The 17,449-nt window shown below is 41.7% G+C and overlaps 1 protein-coding gene and 1 non-coding gene across 2 annotated transcripts; one reads left to right on the top strand and one right to left on the bottom strand.

Annotated features, from left to right (window-relative positions):
• The first annotated feature begins 316 nt into the window (after window positions 1-316).
• On the top strand, window positions 317-453 carry LOC123935708. The gene has a single exon (XR_006816984.1). It is a non-coding gene; the product is annotated as a U8 small nucleolar RNA (small nucleolar RNA).
• Window positions 454-6,823: 6,370 nt separating this feature from the next.
• LOC123935356 (melanoma-associated antigen B18-like) lies at window positions 6,824-8,044 on the bottom strand. Its single transcript, XM_045996089.1, has 2 exons — window positions 7,010-8,044; window positions 6,824-6,883 (listed from the first exon to the last, which is right to left on the bottom strand). The coding sequence occupies exon 1, from the start codon at window positions 8,042-8,044 to the stop codon at window positions 7,031-7,033; it is 1,014 nt and encodes a 337-aa protein (XP_045852045.1). The 3' UTR covers window positions 6,824-6,883; window positions 7,010-7,030.
• Window positions 8,045-17,449: the final 9,405 nt, after the last annotated feature.

Genomic DNA, 17,449 nt, shown 5'->3' with positions numbered 1-17,449 from the left:
CAAAATTTCAAAGTATGATGAATAAAATGCCTAGGAGGATGTAAGGCAGTCACACACATTCACTGGCCAGACTATGAAGTGAGAGAAGCACTTTTGGAGCAGAAGTTCAACAATAATTGTTAAAACTTCCCAATCTTCACACTCACCCACTTACATCAGGCTTGTACTTTGCTACGTCTTTCCTATGAGAAAGCATGCACCTTTTCCAAGATTTCATGTTCAAAGATGTTGATTTCAGTCCTGTTAATCATAGCAACAAATGGGAAACACTTTATATGTCTATTAGGAAGGAATGGTTTAATTAATTATTGCACAAACATAAGTAAGATTATCTTTACCTGTTCTTTTTTTGGGGGGGGGGGCTTGAGACTAGATGATTGGAGTTGCCAATAATACATGATTAACGTCTCCGTGTAATCAAGGCTTGCACTACCCTGATTGCTCCTGTCTTCTTCCTGATGAGGTCTCCTTCAATAGGCCAAGAGATCTATGAAAAGATGTTCAACATCATTAATTATGAGGGAAATGCAAATCAGAACCACAATGAAATATCACCTCATATCAGTTAGGATGGTTATTATTAAAAAAAAAAAGGGTGGGCAAGAATGTGGAGACATTGAAGGCTGGCACACTGTTAGTAGGAATGTAAAATGGTGCAGCTATATACTATATACTATATAATTTCTATATACTATAGAAAACAGTGTGGAAGTTCCTCAAAAAATTAAAAATAGGGGGCACCTGGGTGGCTCAGTGGGTTAAGCCGCTGCCTTCAGCTCAGGTCATGATCTCGGGGTCCTGGGTTCGAGTTCCGCATCAGGTTCTCTGCTCAGCAGGGAGCCTGCTTCCCTCTCTCTCTCTCTGCCTGCCTCTCTGCCTACTGGTGATCTCTCTCTGTCAAATAAATAAATAAAATCTTTAAAAAAATTAAAAATAGAAATACCATATGATGCAGCAATCTCATTCCTGGGTATAAATACTCAAAAGAATGGAATTCAGGATCTCAAAGAGATACCTGAATTTTTACCTTCTTTGTAATTACTATTCACAATAGCCAAGTTCTGGAAAGAAACTAAATATCCACTGAAGAGAAATGGATAAAGAAAATGTGATGTGTGTGTATGTGTGTGTGTGTGTGCGTGCGTGCACGTGCATGCGTGCACATATGCACACACATATATATGTCTTTAAAATTGATTTATTGATTTTAGAGACAGCACATTCAGAAGTCGGGGAAGGGGCAAAGGGAGAGAGAGAATCTCAAGCAGACTCCCCGCTGAGCATGGATTTCCCCTGAGCCCCATATGGGGCTCGATCCCATGACCCCAAGGATCATGACCTGAGTCATAACCAATAGCTTGCCGCCTAAATGACTGAGTCACCCAGGCGCCCTGTATGTTTTAATAAATATATACACATTCATACACACACACCGTTGATAAAGGAAATTTTCAAACTTATTATGTTTGCGGGCCCTGCTCCTAGGCTCCCACAGCAGCTTAGCATTTACCAAGGTCAAAATGACAACCAAACCTTGAAACAGGAGCTCTATTTGTGCCCCGGGCACACCGTACATCTGCTTCACTAAAACAACCAGGAAAGGAACATTCCAAACAAAGAAAAAAAAAAAGGGCTCCCTGGTTCCCATAAGATGGAGGTCCTACAGCCTTGCACATACTGAAAACATAAGATAAAGTCTGTAACTTTCTGTAATGCCCTTTACGGTGATGATTTGTAACTTTTTTTGTTAAAAAACAAAACAAAAAAAAAACCTTATCTGACCCTACACCAAATGTTCTTTCCTTGAAGCGCTCTCTTCTTTTTGAAGATTGTATATCCAGGGCAGTTGTCCTAAGTTGGGCTCAAATAAAACCCTTTTCCTTTAAAATTAAAAAGAAAAAAAAGATTTGTTCATTTTGGGTCAACACAGTGGAGTCTTATTCTGCCTTAAAAGAGGAAATCCTGCCATTTGCAGCAGCACTGGCAAGCCTGAAGGACGTTATGCTCAGTAAAACAAGTGACTCACAGAAGGACGAATGCCACGTGTTCTACTTATGTGACGTACCTAAAGTCATCGTACCTGCAGAATCAGAAAATAGAACTGTGGGTCCCAGGGGCTGGGAGGAGGAGGCAATGGGGAGTTGTTCTACTGATAGAAAGTTTCAGGTATGCAGGATGAATTAATTTTGGAGATCGGCTTACAGTTAACAGTACCGTACTACACACTTAAATATTCTTGAGAGAGTTCATGTGACGTGTTTTTTAGAAAAATAACCAAAGGGACACAAGGAACCTTTTGGAGGTGATGGATACGTCTTACCTTGACTGTGATGATGCTTCCATGCATATATACCTATGTCCAAACTCATCCGACCACACATATTAAGTATGAACTGATTTTTGTATTCCTCAATAAACCTATTTTAAAAGAAAAAAGAATTCTAGGGATCAGTTAAGAGTGTGGTGGGTCTGTATGTCCTGTCATGGAAATACCTTGTGTTCATTTTATTACATCAAGGACAAGAGGCAGAACAATATATACATTGTTAATGACAAATCTTAAAAATTCAATATATTTTTATAGCACATCTACATAAGAAAAAGTCTCAGGTCAGCTTTAAAATGACACACATCAGACTGTTCATTGTGATTACCTCTGAAGAGAAGGCTGAATTTTGAGGAGAGGGGAGACTGTAATTTATGTGTGTTGTTAGAAGTCTTTATAAGAACATATGTACTATAACCTTTGTTATTAAAATATTTAAATACATCTCACCGCAAAGATAGTAGCTGTGCATTAATCAGATAAAGTGACTGATGGCTGATCCTGACAGCAAACCTGCCAAGGCTTAAAACAACAAAAGTTTGTTTGTCATACCCATGGTCTGATGTGGGTTGCCGAGGGCCCCGTCTGTCAGATGACCCAGGGGTCCAGGCAGCTCCCATCAAATGGCTCCACTTCTCAACAAGGGTCTCTGTTTGCTGCTGAATCCAACAGAGTCGTACTAGCTCCCAAATACCTTGGCCTGGAAGTGAAAAACACTGTGTCTGTTCTTGTTTCAGTGTCAAGACAGTGGTTGCACCACCCTTCCTAAGCAGGGAGGGAATGTAGTCTCCCCATCAGCCCAGGAAGAAGACCAAGACATGATGTGATAAGCACTTGCAGCCTCTCCCATAAATTGTAACATAGTAGGTGCTCAATAAAGAGCAACTCTTAGAATTTGTGATGAAAACAACCCTCTTCTTGGAGTTTCTAAGTAGGCCAGTTTGCCTCACAGTTCTTCTGGTTTTTTCCAATCCTCCTATGTGGCAGGTGCTTTCAAAGACTGGATCACATATGTTTTTTTTAAGATTTTATGTATTTATTTGACAGAGGCACAGCAAGAGAGAGAACACAATCAGGGGGAGTGGGAGAGGGAGAAGCAGGCTTCCTGCTGAGCCAGCAACCCAATACGGGACTCCATCCCGGGACCCTGGGATCATGACTGAGCCAAAGGGAGATGCTGAACTGACTGAGCCACCCAGGTGCCCCCACATTTAATTTTCAAAAGGATCCTATAAAATCTCAGTAAAGAGGGCTCACCTTTTGCACTCAATGGCACCTTTCTGTACTCACCTTTTAAATGAGTTCTAGACTCTCTATAGGATGAGAAGGGTCACTTTATGGAAGCATGGTCAAAACTTGGGAGACTGGGCAATCCTTAGCATGACTGAACGCGCAGGACACTTGGACAGATGCCATTAGGCACAAAGACAAACCAGCATTGTCCTCTGGGGCGAGTACTGAGATAAGAGGTAGCAGAAGAATGGCAAATTATTTTAGTGTTTGCTGTTCCAAGATAGTATGTCTGTCAAGAAACCATTTAACGCCCCCTTAGGAAAGCTCTGGGTTCTGAGGAACTCAGTCTCGGTAGATGTTTGCTGCCTGGTGATTTCCACAGTTAACCAATTACAAGGGAGGCTTTGATTGCTGACGACCAGCTATGTGAGCTCAGTCCTTGGTGTATGTTCAGTGCCAGTCTCAGACCACACTCCTGCAAAACCCTACTGACAATATCTGTGCTGCTTACAAGACCCCCTATCTAATCTCAGTTACATGCTGAGAACCGTCTATTCTGCAAGAGTCTAACCACCTGTTTATTTGGGATATACTTCCTTATTGTTGTAGGGATGGGGGGCGGGGCGCTATGGTAATCCAGTATCTAAACTCCACTGGCTGTGGTTCCATTGAGGGTTGGGACCTCCAAGGTCCCCCTACAGGGAGCCGAAAGGCTCTTAGGGGAGGACAGGTGATTCAGGACTGTCTGGATCACCAGAAGCTGGGTGCAGCATCCAGCAGACACAGTGGAGAGCTGGTTAGCAAACAAGGTTCCAGTTCGGACCAGAGGGCACACTGGGGAACGCTCAGGAGACAAGGGCTGTAATGCAGACAAGTGCCGGGACAAGAGGAGCCTCACACATAACCCCCAAATCGTGCTTTATTCTCACATTCACCTTCTTTCTCCAGGACTGCTTTTAGCACGTGGCTAAAGCGTCTGGGTTTTTAGTGACCTGTGATACACCTTGGGGTAGTGAGGAGGCTAGAAAATTAAGAGCCAGAAGGTCGCCTCAGGCTGGAGGAATGGAAAAGTGTGGGGCCCAGTCAAATATAACCAGGGATTAAGTCTTGGCACTGTGACTTACCAGCCATGTGAACTTGAGAAAATTATAAGTTCTTCAGCTGCAAAATATGTCTGATAAGCCCCATCCTGTGGGACTGTTGGAATAAATGTAACAGGAATGAGGCACTTGGCACAGTAATTGGAAAATAGTAGGTCTTCAATGAATGGTAGTTATCATAGATTGATTTTTTTTTCTTTCTTTTTTTTAACCTGCTGATGATATACCATCCTCCTCTCTGGGGAAATTTTATTTATTTTTTAATTTTTTGAGATTTGTTAATTGAGGAGATATCACAGAATATGCAACTTTTAGGACAAATAACACCAAATTAGCCCATAATGCTTCTCAGCAAGTAAAACTAAAGAAGATTTTACCCAGTTCATAATAAGTTAACTTAACTTGGGTGTAGAAGATTCCCCCCACCCACCCACCCAGCCAGAGGCAACTCAGATGTCCCAGAATGTGTCAAAGACCGAGATCTTCGCTCCCAGGTGCCCTTTCCATCCAAACCACCATTTTCTTCACCCATTTCACCACCACCCAAAATCTAATCCTCCCTTAGAATCTGCAAAATTACACTCATGATAATCTACTTAAAATGCCCTTTTTAAAAAAATAATTTTATTTTTTCAGTGTTCCAAGATTCATTGTTTATGCACCACACCCAGTGCTCCATGCAATTGTGCCCTCCGTAATAACCACCACCAGGCTTTCAATGCATTGGGACCTGGTTCCTCACCCACTTCAGCGCAGAGAGCAACACAGTATCTTCGCAGCATCCCACCTTCAAGGAGCAGCCCCCTTATTAGATACTCCCCGATGATGCCGTGCCTACGATGAGATTGCGCTCCTTGTCCAGCTGCCGTGAACAAGAACACAGGATGCCTTCCATTTCTGCCTGTGGAGGTTTTCCTCCGGTTTACTGATGGTACCAAAGTAATGCTAAAAAGCAGGTTTGCATTTCATGTTCTTCAACACCAAGAAACCATCTGTCTGTCTGGCCTCTGCTCACCAGTCCCATAGTCCCGTGTGGCCCACCACGCAGCTTCAATTAACAGTCTATCCGACCCAGGCGGGGTCACAGTTTCCCAAGACCCCCAAACTGCCTTTCTTCAGCGAATTTGTACCTTATTACTCAGCCAGACACCCTCCCTGTCCCACTTCTTCCAACCCTCTCCCTGCCTCCTTACCTCTTTACTCCTTCTTACTGGTCCTTTGGGTCTAAGAGGGTCCTTCCCCATCTTCTTCATGTGATTACTGTTCCTGAAATGCACAATCTAAGGCCAGGAGTGTTTTATATCCTGGCTTCCCCCTTTCTTTCTTTTTTTTTAAGATTTTATTTATTTATTTGACAGACAGAGATCACAAGTGGGCAGAGAGGCAGGCAGAGAGGCAGGCAGAGAGAGTGGAGGAAGCAGGCTCCCAGCTGAGCAGAGAGCCCGATGCGGGGCTTGATCCCAGGATCCTGAGCTCATGACCTGAGCTGAAGGCAGAGGCTTTACCCCACTGAGCCACCCAGGCACCCCGTGGCTTCCCCATTTCTAACACTGACTTTTACAGAGCAGATGCTCAGTTAGTATCTGGAAAATAAACGAGCCAGCAAGCATGAATTCTACTTTTTAAACACTTTATTTCTCCTCCATTCTTTAATAAGCCAAACAAATCCATGTATGTATCTTCTATCCTTAAAGAGCAACAAACTAAAATGTATAGGGGAAACCAAGAATGGAACCTCTTTTGCTTCTTTCCCCTCCATTTTCTGATCCTGGTAATTTTACTGCTCAATTTTTTTCGCATATCCAAGGGAAAGCCTGTTACAACGCCATGTCTTATTGTTCTGTTTTGGTAAATATGAAAGGTTTCCCAATTTGGTTTACTAACTAACAAAACTCCTAATCCTAAAGCTATTAAAGAGAAATAACCAACCAAAATTATGACTAAACTTAAATGTGAAAATTATGTAAACTTTCTGTTAAAGAAACAACACTTGAAATATAACAAAAAGAAAAAGAAAGCAAAAGGATGGGAGAAAGAAAAAAGAAAGAAAAAAGAAAAGAGAAGAAAACGACTCTAAGTTTATGAGATATAACAGGAACACAAAGACAATATTCACTGTGTTTCTTCTAGACCCACCCTGGCCGTCGGTTACTTAAAACGTAGACTGCTTTTTCGTTCCACAGAGAAAAGAATTGGCTTCAAACTTCAACATTGGATATAAAACCTAAAAAAAAAAAAAAAGAAAGAAAAGGGGCAAAATTCCACGTTACCGATATACAAGAGGAACACAAAGATGACACCCGCTTCTCCAGCCCCGCCCTGACCCTCCGCCATCCGAATGCTGACGCACCTGGTCAACCGGCCGCAGACATCACTTAGGGTGGGAGAGGCTGCTGGCCAAGGCCCTGGCACGTGCACTGGCCATGGCAGCGGTGCGAGCCCTGGCGGCGGCTCGGGCCCGGGCTCGCTCTTCCTCATCTCTCAAAGCCTCTTCATACCACGACGGGAAGGCGCTGGGGACGGTGTCGTGGATCTTGGCCAGAAACTCCAGGACTCTCATCTTGCTGGTCTCGGCGTAAGCTCGCTGGCCCCACAGGAACTCGAAGCGTGGAGGGTCACTGTCGGCCGCCTGGCGGTACTGCAGGTACTGCAGCTGCACCAGATCTTGGGTGAGGACCTTCTTGGGCTCCCCGTAGATGAAGTGCCTCCTTTCAGCATAGACGCCCATCATATTCAGGACTTCCCAGACGTCCTCCTCAGGGGCACAGTTGCCCTTCATGAAGATCACACCCAGCACGATCATCAGAAGGCCGGTCTTGGGCATGTTCTCGTCCTCGTGCAGCCCGCCATCGGTGAGGTCTAGCTTGTTGACCAGGGTGTAGCAGTGGCGGATGGGATCCACTTCCTTCAGGTCAAGCCCGAAGGCCAGCTCCATGTGCTCAGAGGCTCTCTTGAGGATCTCATTGAACTGCTGCCTGTACTTTTTGACGGCAAACTTCAGCATGTCTGCCTTTGTAATTGGCTCTCTCTTTTGATACTTCTGCAGCAGGAACTGCACCAGCAAAACAACCTTCTTGTTCAGTGGGTCTCTGCGTGAGACCTCTGAGCCCTTAGATGATCTGGGGCTTCCCTCATCTTGGCTTCTGGCACCTTCATCTGAATCGGTGCCTGAAAGAGCTGCATTGGCCCCAGTGGAAGATGCGGCTCCCTGAGGACACCTAGGAGTCGCAGCCGCAGGTCTACCACCAGAGAGAGCACAGGCAGAGGGGGACTCTCCTGCTGCTGCTGCTGCGGTAGCCTGAGCTTCCTTCAGAGCCTGGGTCTCACAACGGGCCTGGCGGCGTTTCTCGCGGGCACGGAGCTTACTCTTCTGGCCTCTAGGCATGGTGACACTGGTCAGAGATGGCAGGCAAGAGTTAGGTGCAAGCCGTTGGATTGATGAAGAGGTCACACTAGAATATGGAAGAAGAGATGGTGTGTCTAGCCTTGATAAGGATATTCTACCTGGGCTCCAAGAAAAGCTGCCTCTGCTTATTCCCTTAATGGTACTGTTTTTAGGAACCCACAGAACAGGGGTGAGCAGGACTCCATGCACCTGCTCTCTTCTGTGGCAGCTTGGGAACACAGTTCAAACTCAGATCAGAATGGAAATAAATTACACAGATTAAACTGACTCCTGATCGGTCTTCTGAAACCACCCTCTGCTGACTTGAGGCTGCCCCTTCAGCCAAAGACCTCCCAAACCACAAATGCACAAGGCAGAAGTGAGGGCCCTTAGGCCTAACAGTCATGCTTCGGCCACAAGATCGGGACTCTGGGGGTGGGGTGTGCCAGAATAGGACCGGGTTCTTTGGGGCACCTCAGTTCCGAAAGGGGTGTATTCCTCCAGGTCTAGCAAGTTACTCACCTTGACAACTGTCCAGTCCTGGCACTCCTCCTTTGCTGGTGTGAGAGCACACCTGTCCACGTCTCAAACGAACTCAGGCTCCACTGCGCATGTAGCGGAAGTCAGGGTGAGCACTTCCGGCCACACCCATCTGGGCTTCCCAGCATAAAATCTCGCGTGGGTTTCTGGGGGATTCCCCTCAGTACTGGTGGTGGAGGAGTTATGCAGAAGTCAAACATGGGTCCCTTCTGACTCCTGACTTGCAGGGTCTGGAACTTCTTCCTCTGGTAAAGTTAACTCACATCAGACCAAGGCTTTCATTTCCCTTAGAACCCCCAGTAGGAAGTAAGGTGGGACTAGAGCTGAGCAACCATGACTGGGACCTTCCAAGACTGACAGGTGGTGGGGTGGAAATCTCTGTTGCCCCTTCTTTTTGGGTGGATCCTCCCCTCAGTCCTCACTCAGTGTCATACCTTGACACCTTGTTGGTGCTGGGCTCTGTCTCTTCTGCTGACCCAGAGTCAAATCCATCAGGTAAGGCAGAAATCTGTAAATAATTTAAGTAGAATTGACATCTGTACAATATTCTGCACACTGTAAATGAGTGTGGTATATTGCTCTATTTAATATTTCTTTTACCTAAGTCTATTAGTAAGTTTTTTAAATATTTGGTTCCATAAAGATCATGTACATATTTCTTAGTTCTTTTTTTAGGTATATTTTGGATATTGCTACTGTTTCAAATGGTATGTTCTCCATGATGTATTCTACCATTTATTTTGTGTGGCTAGACTTCTGATTTTGCTGTAGTGGGCTACATCAGTTTCCTGAAGTGCCTTATACATTTGAATATTTGACAGTCAATTTCTTTGGAGTTGTTAATTATGGGATCTTATTATCTCTTTTCATAATCCATATATTTTATTTTGGTATTCTTATGTATGGCTATATGCTGGCTCTTTCAACCAGCACAGCTTAGAATGGTAGAAATGGTACCACATCTCCACGTCCTGTTCCGACTTTAGTGGGAATGTTTTAACATTTCATACTTATATATGTGTGCTGTTGATTTTAGAATATGGAAATTCTATTCTAATATGTTTGCTAACAGTTACTAGCATGAACTTGTGTTGAATTTTTATCAAAGGGGTTTTTTTTTCTCTACTTTCAGAACATGATAAAATGCTTTTTCTTCTCTGTTAACATAGTGAATCCCAATTCACAGATTTTTCTCCTATCATATGATCTTTGTATTCCTTGGACACAACCTCTTTCTTCATTTAATTCACGACTGTACTGCATAGGCTATGAATTTATTTAGAATATATATATGGGTGAGCTTGACGCAAATATTTTTTTCTTGGGGCATACTCATCTGGTCTTTGTATCAAGGAGAGTTAGCCTGTTAAAGTGGTTGAGTGATTTCCCATCTTCTTGAATGGCTTTTAAGAGCTTACTTAATGTGCTGATTAGCTTTTCCTTCATCATTTGGTGTAACGACCTTTCAACCTGGCTGATCCTGTTACATTTCGAGGGCAAAATTTGCCCTGAAAATATATCAGGACTACAGTTTTGGGTTCTTTCTTTCAATGAAAGATTTATACTTCTTTATGGACCTATTTAGTGATTTATATTTTGCTAAAAATGCTTCCCTTTTACTTGGGTTTCCAAATTTACAGACATATTTGTAATAAAATCATTTTATTATAGAAAATTCTCCATCATGTACATTACAAAGGATAGAATAACTCAATATATCTGATGCTCAGTATCATTTATCTTCAATAGTTGTAGGAAGCTTGTTCAGATTAAGGTTTATTATTTGTCTCTTTGCTGGCAAAATCACCCCCAAAGCAACATTACGTTAAGTCCATTAGGAGACACATAACATCTGCTGTTTCCTTTGTGGTAATGCTGGCAGTCCTTAAGGATCATCAGTGTCATCCATTAATCCATTAGGGGCTGCTGAATTATAATTCCGGAGTTCTGTCATTTTTTTCTGAGATTATTAGCTCAAATATATCTATAGGTAGAATCTTCTGTTATCTTCCATTCTGTTTTCTTGAGGTAAGTCTTAGAGTTGCCCCATTTTACTACCTAGAGAGCTAGATATATAGATAGGTAAAGAAAGCTAGATTGTTTGGTCTAATCCGTATCAGTAAACTCTTTAGGTCAGAATTGTATTTTTTATAATTTTAAATATCGAAAAATATTGCTTGAGAACTAAATCAGTTAGTAACTGGATGAATAATTCATCCATTAATAATAATTATTAATGGGCAGCAGTGAAATAATCCACATTCAGGCCCTAATCTTTGTCACATTACAGATTACTTGTGCCTACAGATAGTTATAATTTCAGAATTTTTTTTTTTAGATTTTATTTATTTGAGAGAGAGCATGAGAGAGGAGAAGGTCAGAGGGAGAAGCAGACTCCCCGTGGAGCAGGGAGCCCGATGCAGGACTCGATCCCAGGACTCTGGGATCATGACCTGAGCTGAAAGCAGCCGCCTAACCAACTGAGCCACTCAGGCGCCCTCAAAGCTAGTTTTCTTTGAAGGAATATACTTTCTGTGTTCTTCCTACATAGCTAACCAGTCAGCATGCCAGTTGAGTTTTATTTTTTTTCTTTATAAATTCTAATGTAGACATGACAACTAGTTTGAATGTTATTACTCTCTTAGGTTGCATGCATGTACATAAAAGATAAAATTGTATACTCCCTCCTCTGGGTTCACAAATTTATTCAATATAGGACTGTCCTAATAGAATCAGGGCTCGATTCATTACTGTAGCCAATGCAAAAACATCTGACTTGTTCAAATAAATATGCTAATATGTACTCTCAATTTATTAAAAAAAGATTTTCCAACTTCTCATTTTACTTGTTAGTAAATTAAATACTTAGATTTTTTAATGAATATTTACTTCTTGAGTAGGTCACTTTTAGACATATTTCCAGGTTAATAAGCCTGGCAATACAAAATAGTTGTCGAGCAAAGACACTGAAACCATGGAAAAGGAGTCAGGTTATAAAACCCCGTTTGTCACCATTCTGTTAGAATGGGTAAGTTAGAACTGTATTCCCCTGTGCCTTCACCCATCCTGCTCCTCTGTGAATGATGTTATAACACATTCTCAAGCAGAAGGGACCTAGATTGATTTGGCCCCTGACAATGATTTTAGCCTTTCAGTGGCTCAAGACCTTGTTCATCTTTATGTTCTGCTGCAGTCCAACTCAGACAAACTGTCCACTCTTAAACCTGCTGTTTCCAATACATGTCAGCCATTTCAATAGCTACACTGCCAGTGAAGAATTGAATTTCTGAAGGCTTCCTCATTCCCATGCCTCATTCTCTTAGACATCAACTCCAGCCCAGGGAACAATGTTTAGGAGACACAGGCTCCATCTGTTACTAATTCAGAGGAATGGATGCTCTGTCTTTGATGCACAATACCTGTGACACCACGCTCAGATTAACATAGCCAGGGGCCAATTTGGCAGATAAAGAGAACTCTATTTGGGTTTTTTAATTTGTTTTTAATTTGCGTTTTAGTTAGTTAACACACAGTGCTATATTGGTTTCTGGAGTATAATTCAGTGATTCATCACTTATATACAACATCCAGCACTCATCACAACAGGTGCCCTCTTTAATCCCCATCACCCATCTATCCCATCCCCACACAGGCCTCCCTCCATCAACCCTTAGTTTGTACTCTGTCATTGAGGGTCTCTTACAGTTTGTTTTGCTCTCTCTCTTTTTTAATCTTCTTCTTTCCTATATGTTCATCTGTTTTATTTCTTAAATACCACACATGAGTGAGATCGTATGGTATTAGTCTTTCTCTGACTGCCTTATTTCACTTAGCATAACACACTCTAGCTCCATTGCAAATGGCAAGATTTCATTCTTTTTGATGGCTGAGTAATATTCCACATCTACTTTATCCATTCATTAGTCGATGGGTATTGGGCTCTCTCCACAGTTTGACAATTGTTTAGAATGCTGCAATAAACATCAGGGTGCACGTACCCCTTCAAATCTGTATTTTTGTATCCTTTGGGTAAATACCTAGCAGTGCAATTACCAGATCATAGGGTAGCTCTATTTTTAACTTTTTGAGGAAACTCTATACTGTTTTCCAGAGTGGCTACACCAGTTTGCCTTCCTACCAACAGTGCAAGAGGCTTCCCATTTCTCCTCATCCTTGCCAACATCTGTTATTTCTTGTGTTGTTGATTTTAGCCGTTCTGACAGATGTGAGGTGGTATCCCATCGTAGTTTTGATTTGTATTTCCCTGATGGTGAGTGATGTTGAACACCTTTTCACATATCTGTTAGCCATTTGGAGGCCTTCTTTGGAAAAGGATCTTCTATCCATGTCTTAACTGGATTATTTGTTTTTTGAGTGTTGAGTTTGATAAGGAAAACTATTTTTTAAAAGATTTTGTTTGTTTGTTTTTTATTTGAGAGAGAGAGAGAGATCACAAGTAGGCAGAGAAGCAGGCGGCGGGTGGGGGGAGGCTCCCCACCAAGCAGAGAGCCTGATGCGGGGCTCGATCCCAGGACCTTGGGATCATGACCTGAACTGAAGGCAGAGGCTTAACCCACTGAGCCACCCAGGTCCCCAAGGAAAACTATTTTTGAACACATTACTTTGCCACTTGCCAAGCAACCAAAACAACTGATTAGAAAGCTTCTGAATAGGGGCCCCTGGGTGGCTCAGTCAGTTCAGTGGCTGCCTTTGGCTCAGGTCAGATCCCAGGTTTATGGGATTGAGTCCTGCATCGGGCTCCCTGCTCATTGGGGAGTTTGTTTCTCCCTCTACCCTTCCCCCCTCCTCATGATCTCTCGCTCTCTCACTCTCTCTCTCAAATAAATAAAATACAATAAAAATTTCTGAATAACCTTCAGACACTTCCTTGTCTTCTTACTAGGAGGTGTTAATACCTCCTAGTAGCTGGAAGACAAGGAAGTGTCTAGGGTACATGTTATTGAGTCAAGACCAGGATTAAGGTGAGAAGAGTGGGGAATAAAATATTAAAATTTTGAAGAGACAGGATCTGACCCTACACATAGATGACCCTGACAGTCTGTGCCTCACTTGTTTAAGACTATTTCCAGCCCATGGATGGTATCTTTATTTAAAAGTGTGATACTTTCTCATCATGGATTTTTGGCATTAACTTTATTTTGTTTAATATTGAATACAAGCATAATTCATCTTGATTACTGAGATTGTTTGATCTACCCCTGACCTTAAATTTTGAGCTCAAGCCTCACTTGCCTTACCCTAGCCCTAGTTCTGATGAATCTTAAGGATTTAATACTGATCCTGTCTTCACACACTAAGAGCAGTAATACTTAATTGTACCTGGCCTTGTTTTAAATTCTAGGCATCATTCCACTGTCTGCCTTTGTGATCTTGAGCAATAAAATTACCCTATATGACATTATGTTAAAAACATTTAGAGTGGAGAATAAGGATATTCTTTTTACTGAATTGGTGGGATGATGAAATAAAAGTATATATGAGAAAACACTTCTTAAGTTTCACAAATTACTAGTTGTTTAGAAATATTTCTTGGATTGAAATTTTGAGAAAGTCCTAAAAATCAGCCTTGATCCATCCTTTGAGATACCCAGTACCTTAGTTTTTCATCTCTACGTAACAAATTATGTCAGACACAGTGGCTTAAAATAACACCTACCTATTATCTCACATTTCTGTGGGTCAATGGTGTAGATGCAACTCATTTGTGTTCTCTGTTCGGGTCCTCACTCTCAAGATGTCTTGTTGCTGGGCTACATTCTTTTCAGGAGGTTCTTGAGACAGGACCACTTGCAAGATTCTTGTTGTTGGCAGAATCGAGTTAGTCTGTCAGTCACTACAGGGCTAGGGTCTCTGTATCTTTGCTAAGCTGTCAAACAGGGGCCACTCTCAGCTCCTAGAAATTGACTGCATTCCTTGCCATTGGCCCTATCCATTTTCAGAACCATCAGTGGAGAATCTCCCTTAAGTGGAATCCTGAGTACCTGAATCCCTTTCTCCAGGAAGAAGGAAACCTGCCCTTTTTGAGGGCTCACCTAATTAGGTCCAGTCCATCAAGGATAATCTCCCTTCCTTAAAGTCAGCTGTGCTACATAACATAACTTTATTATGGGAGTGATATCCCCTCATAAACACAGATACTTCCTGTATTCAATGGGAGGTGATTATATGGGGATGTGAACTATGGAGGGTAATCTTAATTATTCTGCCTCTCACACCTAGAAAAAATAAATGACTACAGAATTTCTGACCATAACTGTAGCTAGAACTCCCAAGTTGCATATACTGTACTAAATTTAGAACAAACGGTTTTGAAGTCTCTAATGCTGTGGTTTGTTTTGGTTTGTTTGGTTTTCTACCTTCTTTGAAACAACTGTGCCTCACAGCTGTTAGCATCCATCAAGCCACTGTTCAAATGGGATATGTGGCACAACAGGCAAAATTGAGGCTTCTAATTCCCAAACTGAAAGGCTGCATTCAGACACTGTACTTTAAGGGGTCTATTGTTTCATCATTAATGTCTTCAGGTTTTATCAACTCAGCAGCTACTCTCTTTCTACTTGTCATTTATTTAACAAATATATATAAAGCGAAACACCATGCCAAGAGTGGAGTATGCAGTAATGAATGAGCCCTCCTGTGTGTCTTCAGGGTACTACATGGAAATCCACAAGGTTTACAACTCATTCATCCTTCTTTCCATCAGAGTAACTTTAAATGTAAGCAGCAATAAATTATTCTTATGTTCTACTATTTTCAAAGGTGTAGCAATGGTCATATAACAAAATGAGGAGTGATGCATGGACCATTCAACTGGAACATGGACATCTGGGCTTCGGTGACGGCTCGCCGCCAGCATGCCTCTCAACCTGACCATACCTTTGCCCGTCTAGGTTTCAGATGCTATCCTGACAGGTTGGTGGACTAGCCTATCACAAGTATTGCCTGTTTGTTACTGGTGCTTACTACAATGGAAAAGAATTTTAGATTCTACAGGAAATGTGTAGGTTATATAAAAGTTTCAAATGAAATGTCATTAATTTACTTGGAAAGGAGTAATCTGCCAAACAAATATAATAACAATGTATACATAATCATAATCATGTAAGTTCTGACCAGGTAGTTGATAAAATTTTCCTTGGCTGAAAACAGGAAAAGTACAAGGATTTAAGGAAGAAAAAAAAAAAGATGCCTACAAAGGCACAAATTCAGTCAACTTAAACACTAGAGGCCTGTGTGTTTTATCTTCACAGAAGGGTTGTTGGGAATCTCTTTCTGAAATGAAGGGGAAAAAGTAAAGAATGCCTGCCAAGCAAAGAGAAAAGTTTGGGTATTTTAGACATTAGCAGTTATTTAAGCTATATGTCTGTCAAGAGAGTAGATTTTTACCCGCAAAGAAAACACCATTTGGAAGTTCTGAAGGGACACTGGGGTATTTCAAACATTTATAATCTGATGGTTTAAGAGGTTTGGGTTTGTTGTTCATTTGTTTTCTTTACGTGCTCACTCTTAGTGGCATGGTCAAACTAAGCATCTCGGCGCATGCGTGTGCATTCACGGGGCAAGTAAGAAGGGACAGCAGGGAAAAACCAATTCGCAACCACTACAAGACAAGTGAGATGTGTCCTAAGAAAGAAGGGGTTGTGACTGTAAAAATGTCGTTAACTTAGCTCCCCAGACCGCTTTTTACAACTGAGGTGTGACTGAGTTGTGGGATGGGGTGTATAGCTCTTCTCACCCTGTTCTCTAAAATATCTGTCTGCTGTGGAGTCACAGGGATAGGAGAGGAAAAAGGAAGGAGGCAAGACAAATACCATAAAATGAAAGTCATCAGAACTCCTTATTTACTGAGGACCCCTGGCATTACAAGTGTGCCCTGTGCCTCATCGTACACATCCTCTGGTCACTTTTAGTCACTAGACTATAGAGGTGAAGAGAGGGAGGTTCGTGCAATTTTAAAACTTTCATTTATGTATTTAATTTCTATTTACTATAGCCAGGAACTTGATCAAAGTCCTAAAAATAGCAAGACTGAGCAAGGGACAGAGAGGGGTGTTGGAAGAGCTCTTTTTATGCTCAGAAGAGGCAAAGAATCTTTGACAGTGGATAAGCAACTTTCTTCTGTATCATATTTTATAATCAACCCTGGTCAATTACTTTCTCTTTTCAACCTTTTCTTTTGTTTTCTCTTTGTCATATTAGTCAAAATTTTGATCATCAAAATGAAGGATCTCAGTTATAAACTACAATTAAAGTCATTATAAGGAAAAAATTCTTGTGATATTTATTGCAAGGACATTGCTCACGATAGAATCACCCTGAACATTCAGTTGAGAAGACCCTTAGGAAATACGCTCTTAGCGTAGCTCTATTATTTAGGAGAAACTATTCTATTGTCTTTTTTACTTAAGTTGGAAGTGGAATCTCAAAGTCAAATTCATGCATTCTTATAGCAAGTGAACATGATCTGATTCTGTGCACTCTGAATACCAACTAGACCTTGTATATTTCAGCCCCTACTTTAATATTTTCCTGAATACAAAATATCCACAATCCTCCATTCAATAGTCATTTACTGGTAAAGAATTTGGCTATGTGATGTACTGAGAACTGGGGATAAAATTGTGAACAAACTATGGGCACACCCTGCCTTCATGGAGCTTGTCATCTAGTGAGAGAGACAGATATAAATCCAGTAGACACACAGACAGACAGACAGACACACACACACATACACACACACACACACACACGTATTTATTACAAACTGTTCAAGATTATAAAATAGTAAGATACTATTTGATTCAGTAAGTTTGGGAAGGCTATCCCAAAGAATTAGTGTTTTAA

The sequence above is a fragment of the Meles meles genome, chromosome X, assembly GCF_922984935.1.
Source record: "Meles meles chromosome X, mMelMel3.1 paternal haplotype, whole genome shotgun sequence".
NCBI classification, from domain to species: domain Eukaryota; kingdom Metazoa; phylum Chordata; class Mammalia; order Carnivora; family Mustelidae; genus Meles; species Meles meles.
This window is presented reverse-complemented; position numbering and strand designations above follow the sequence as displayed.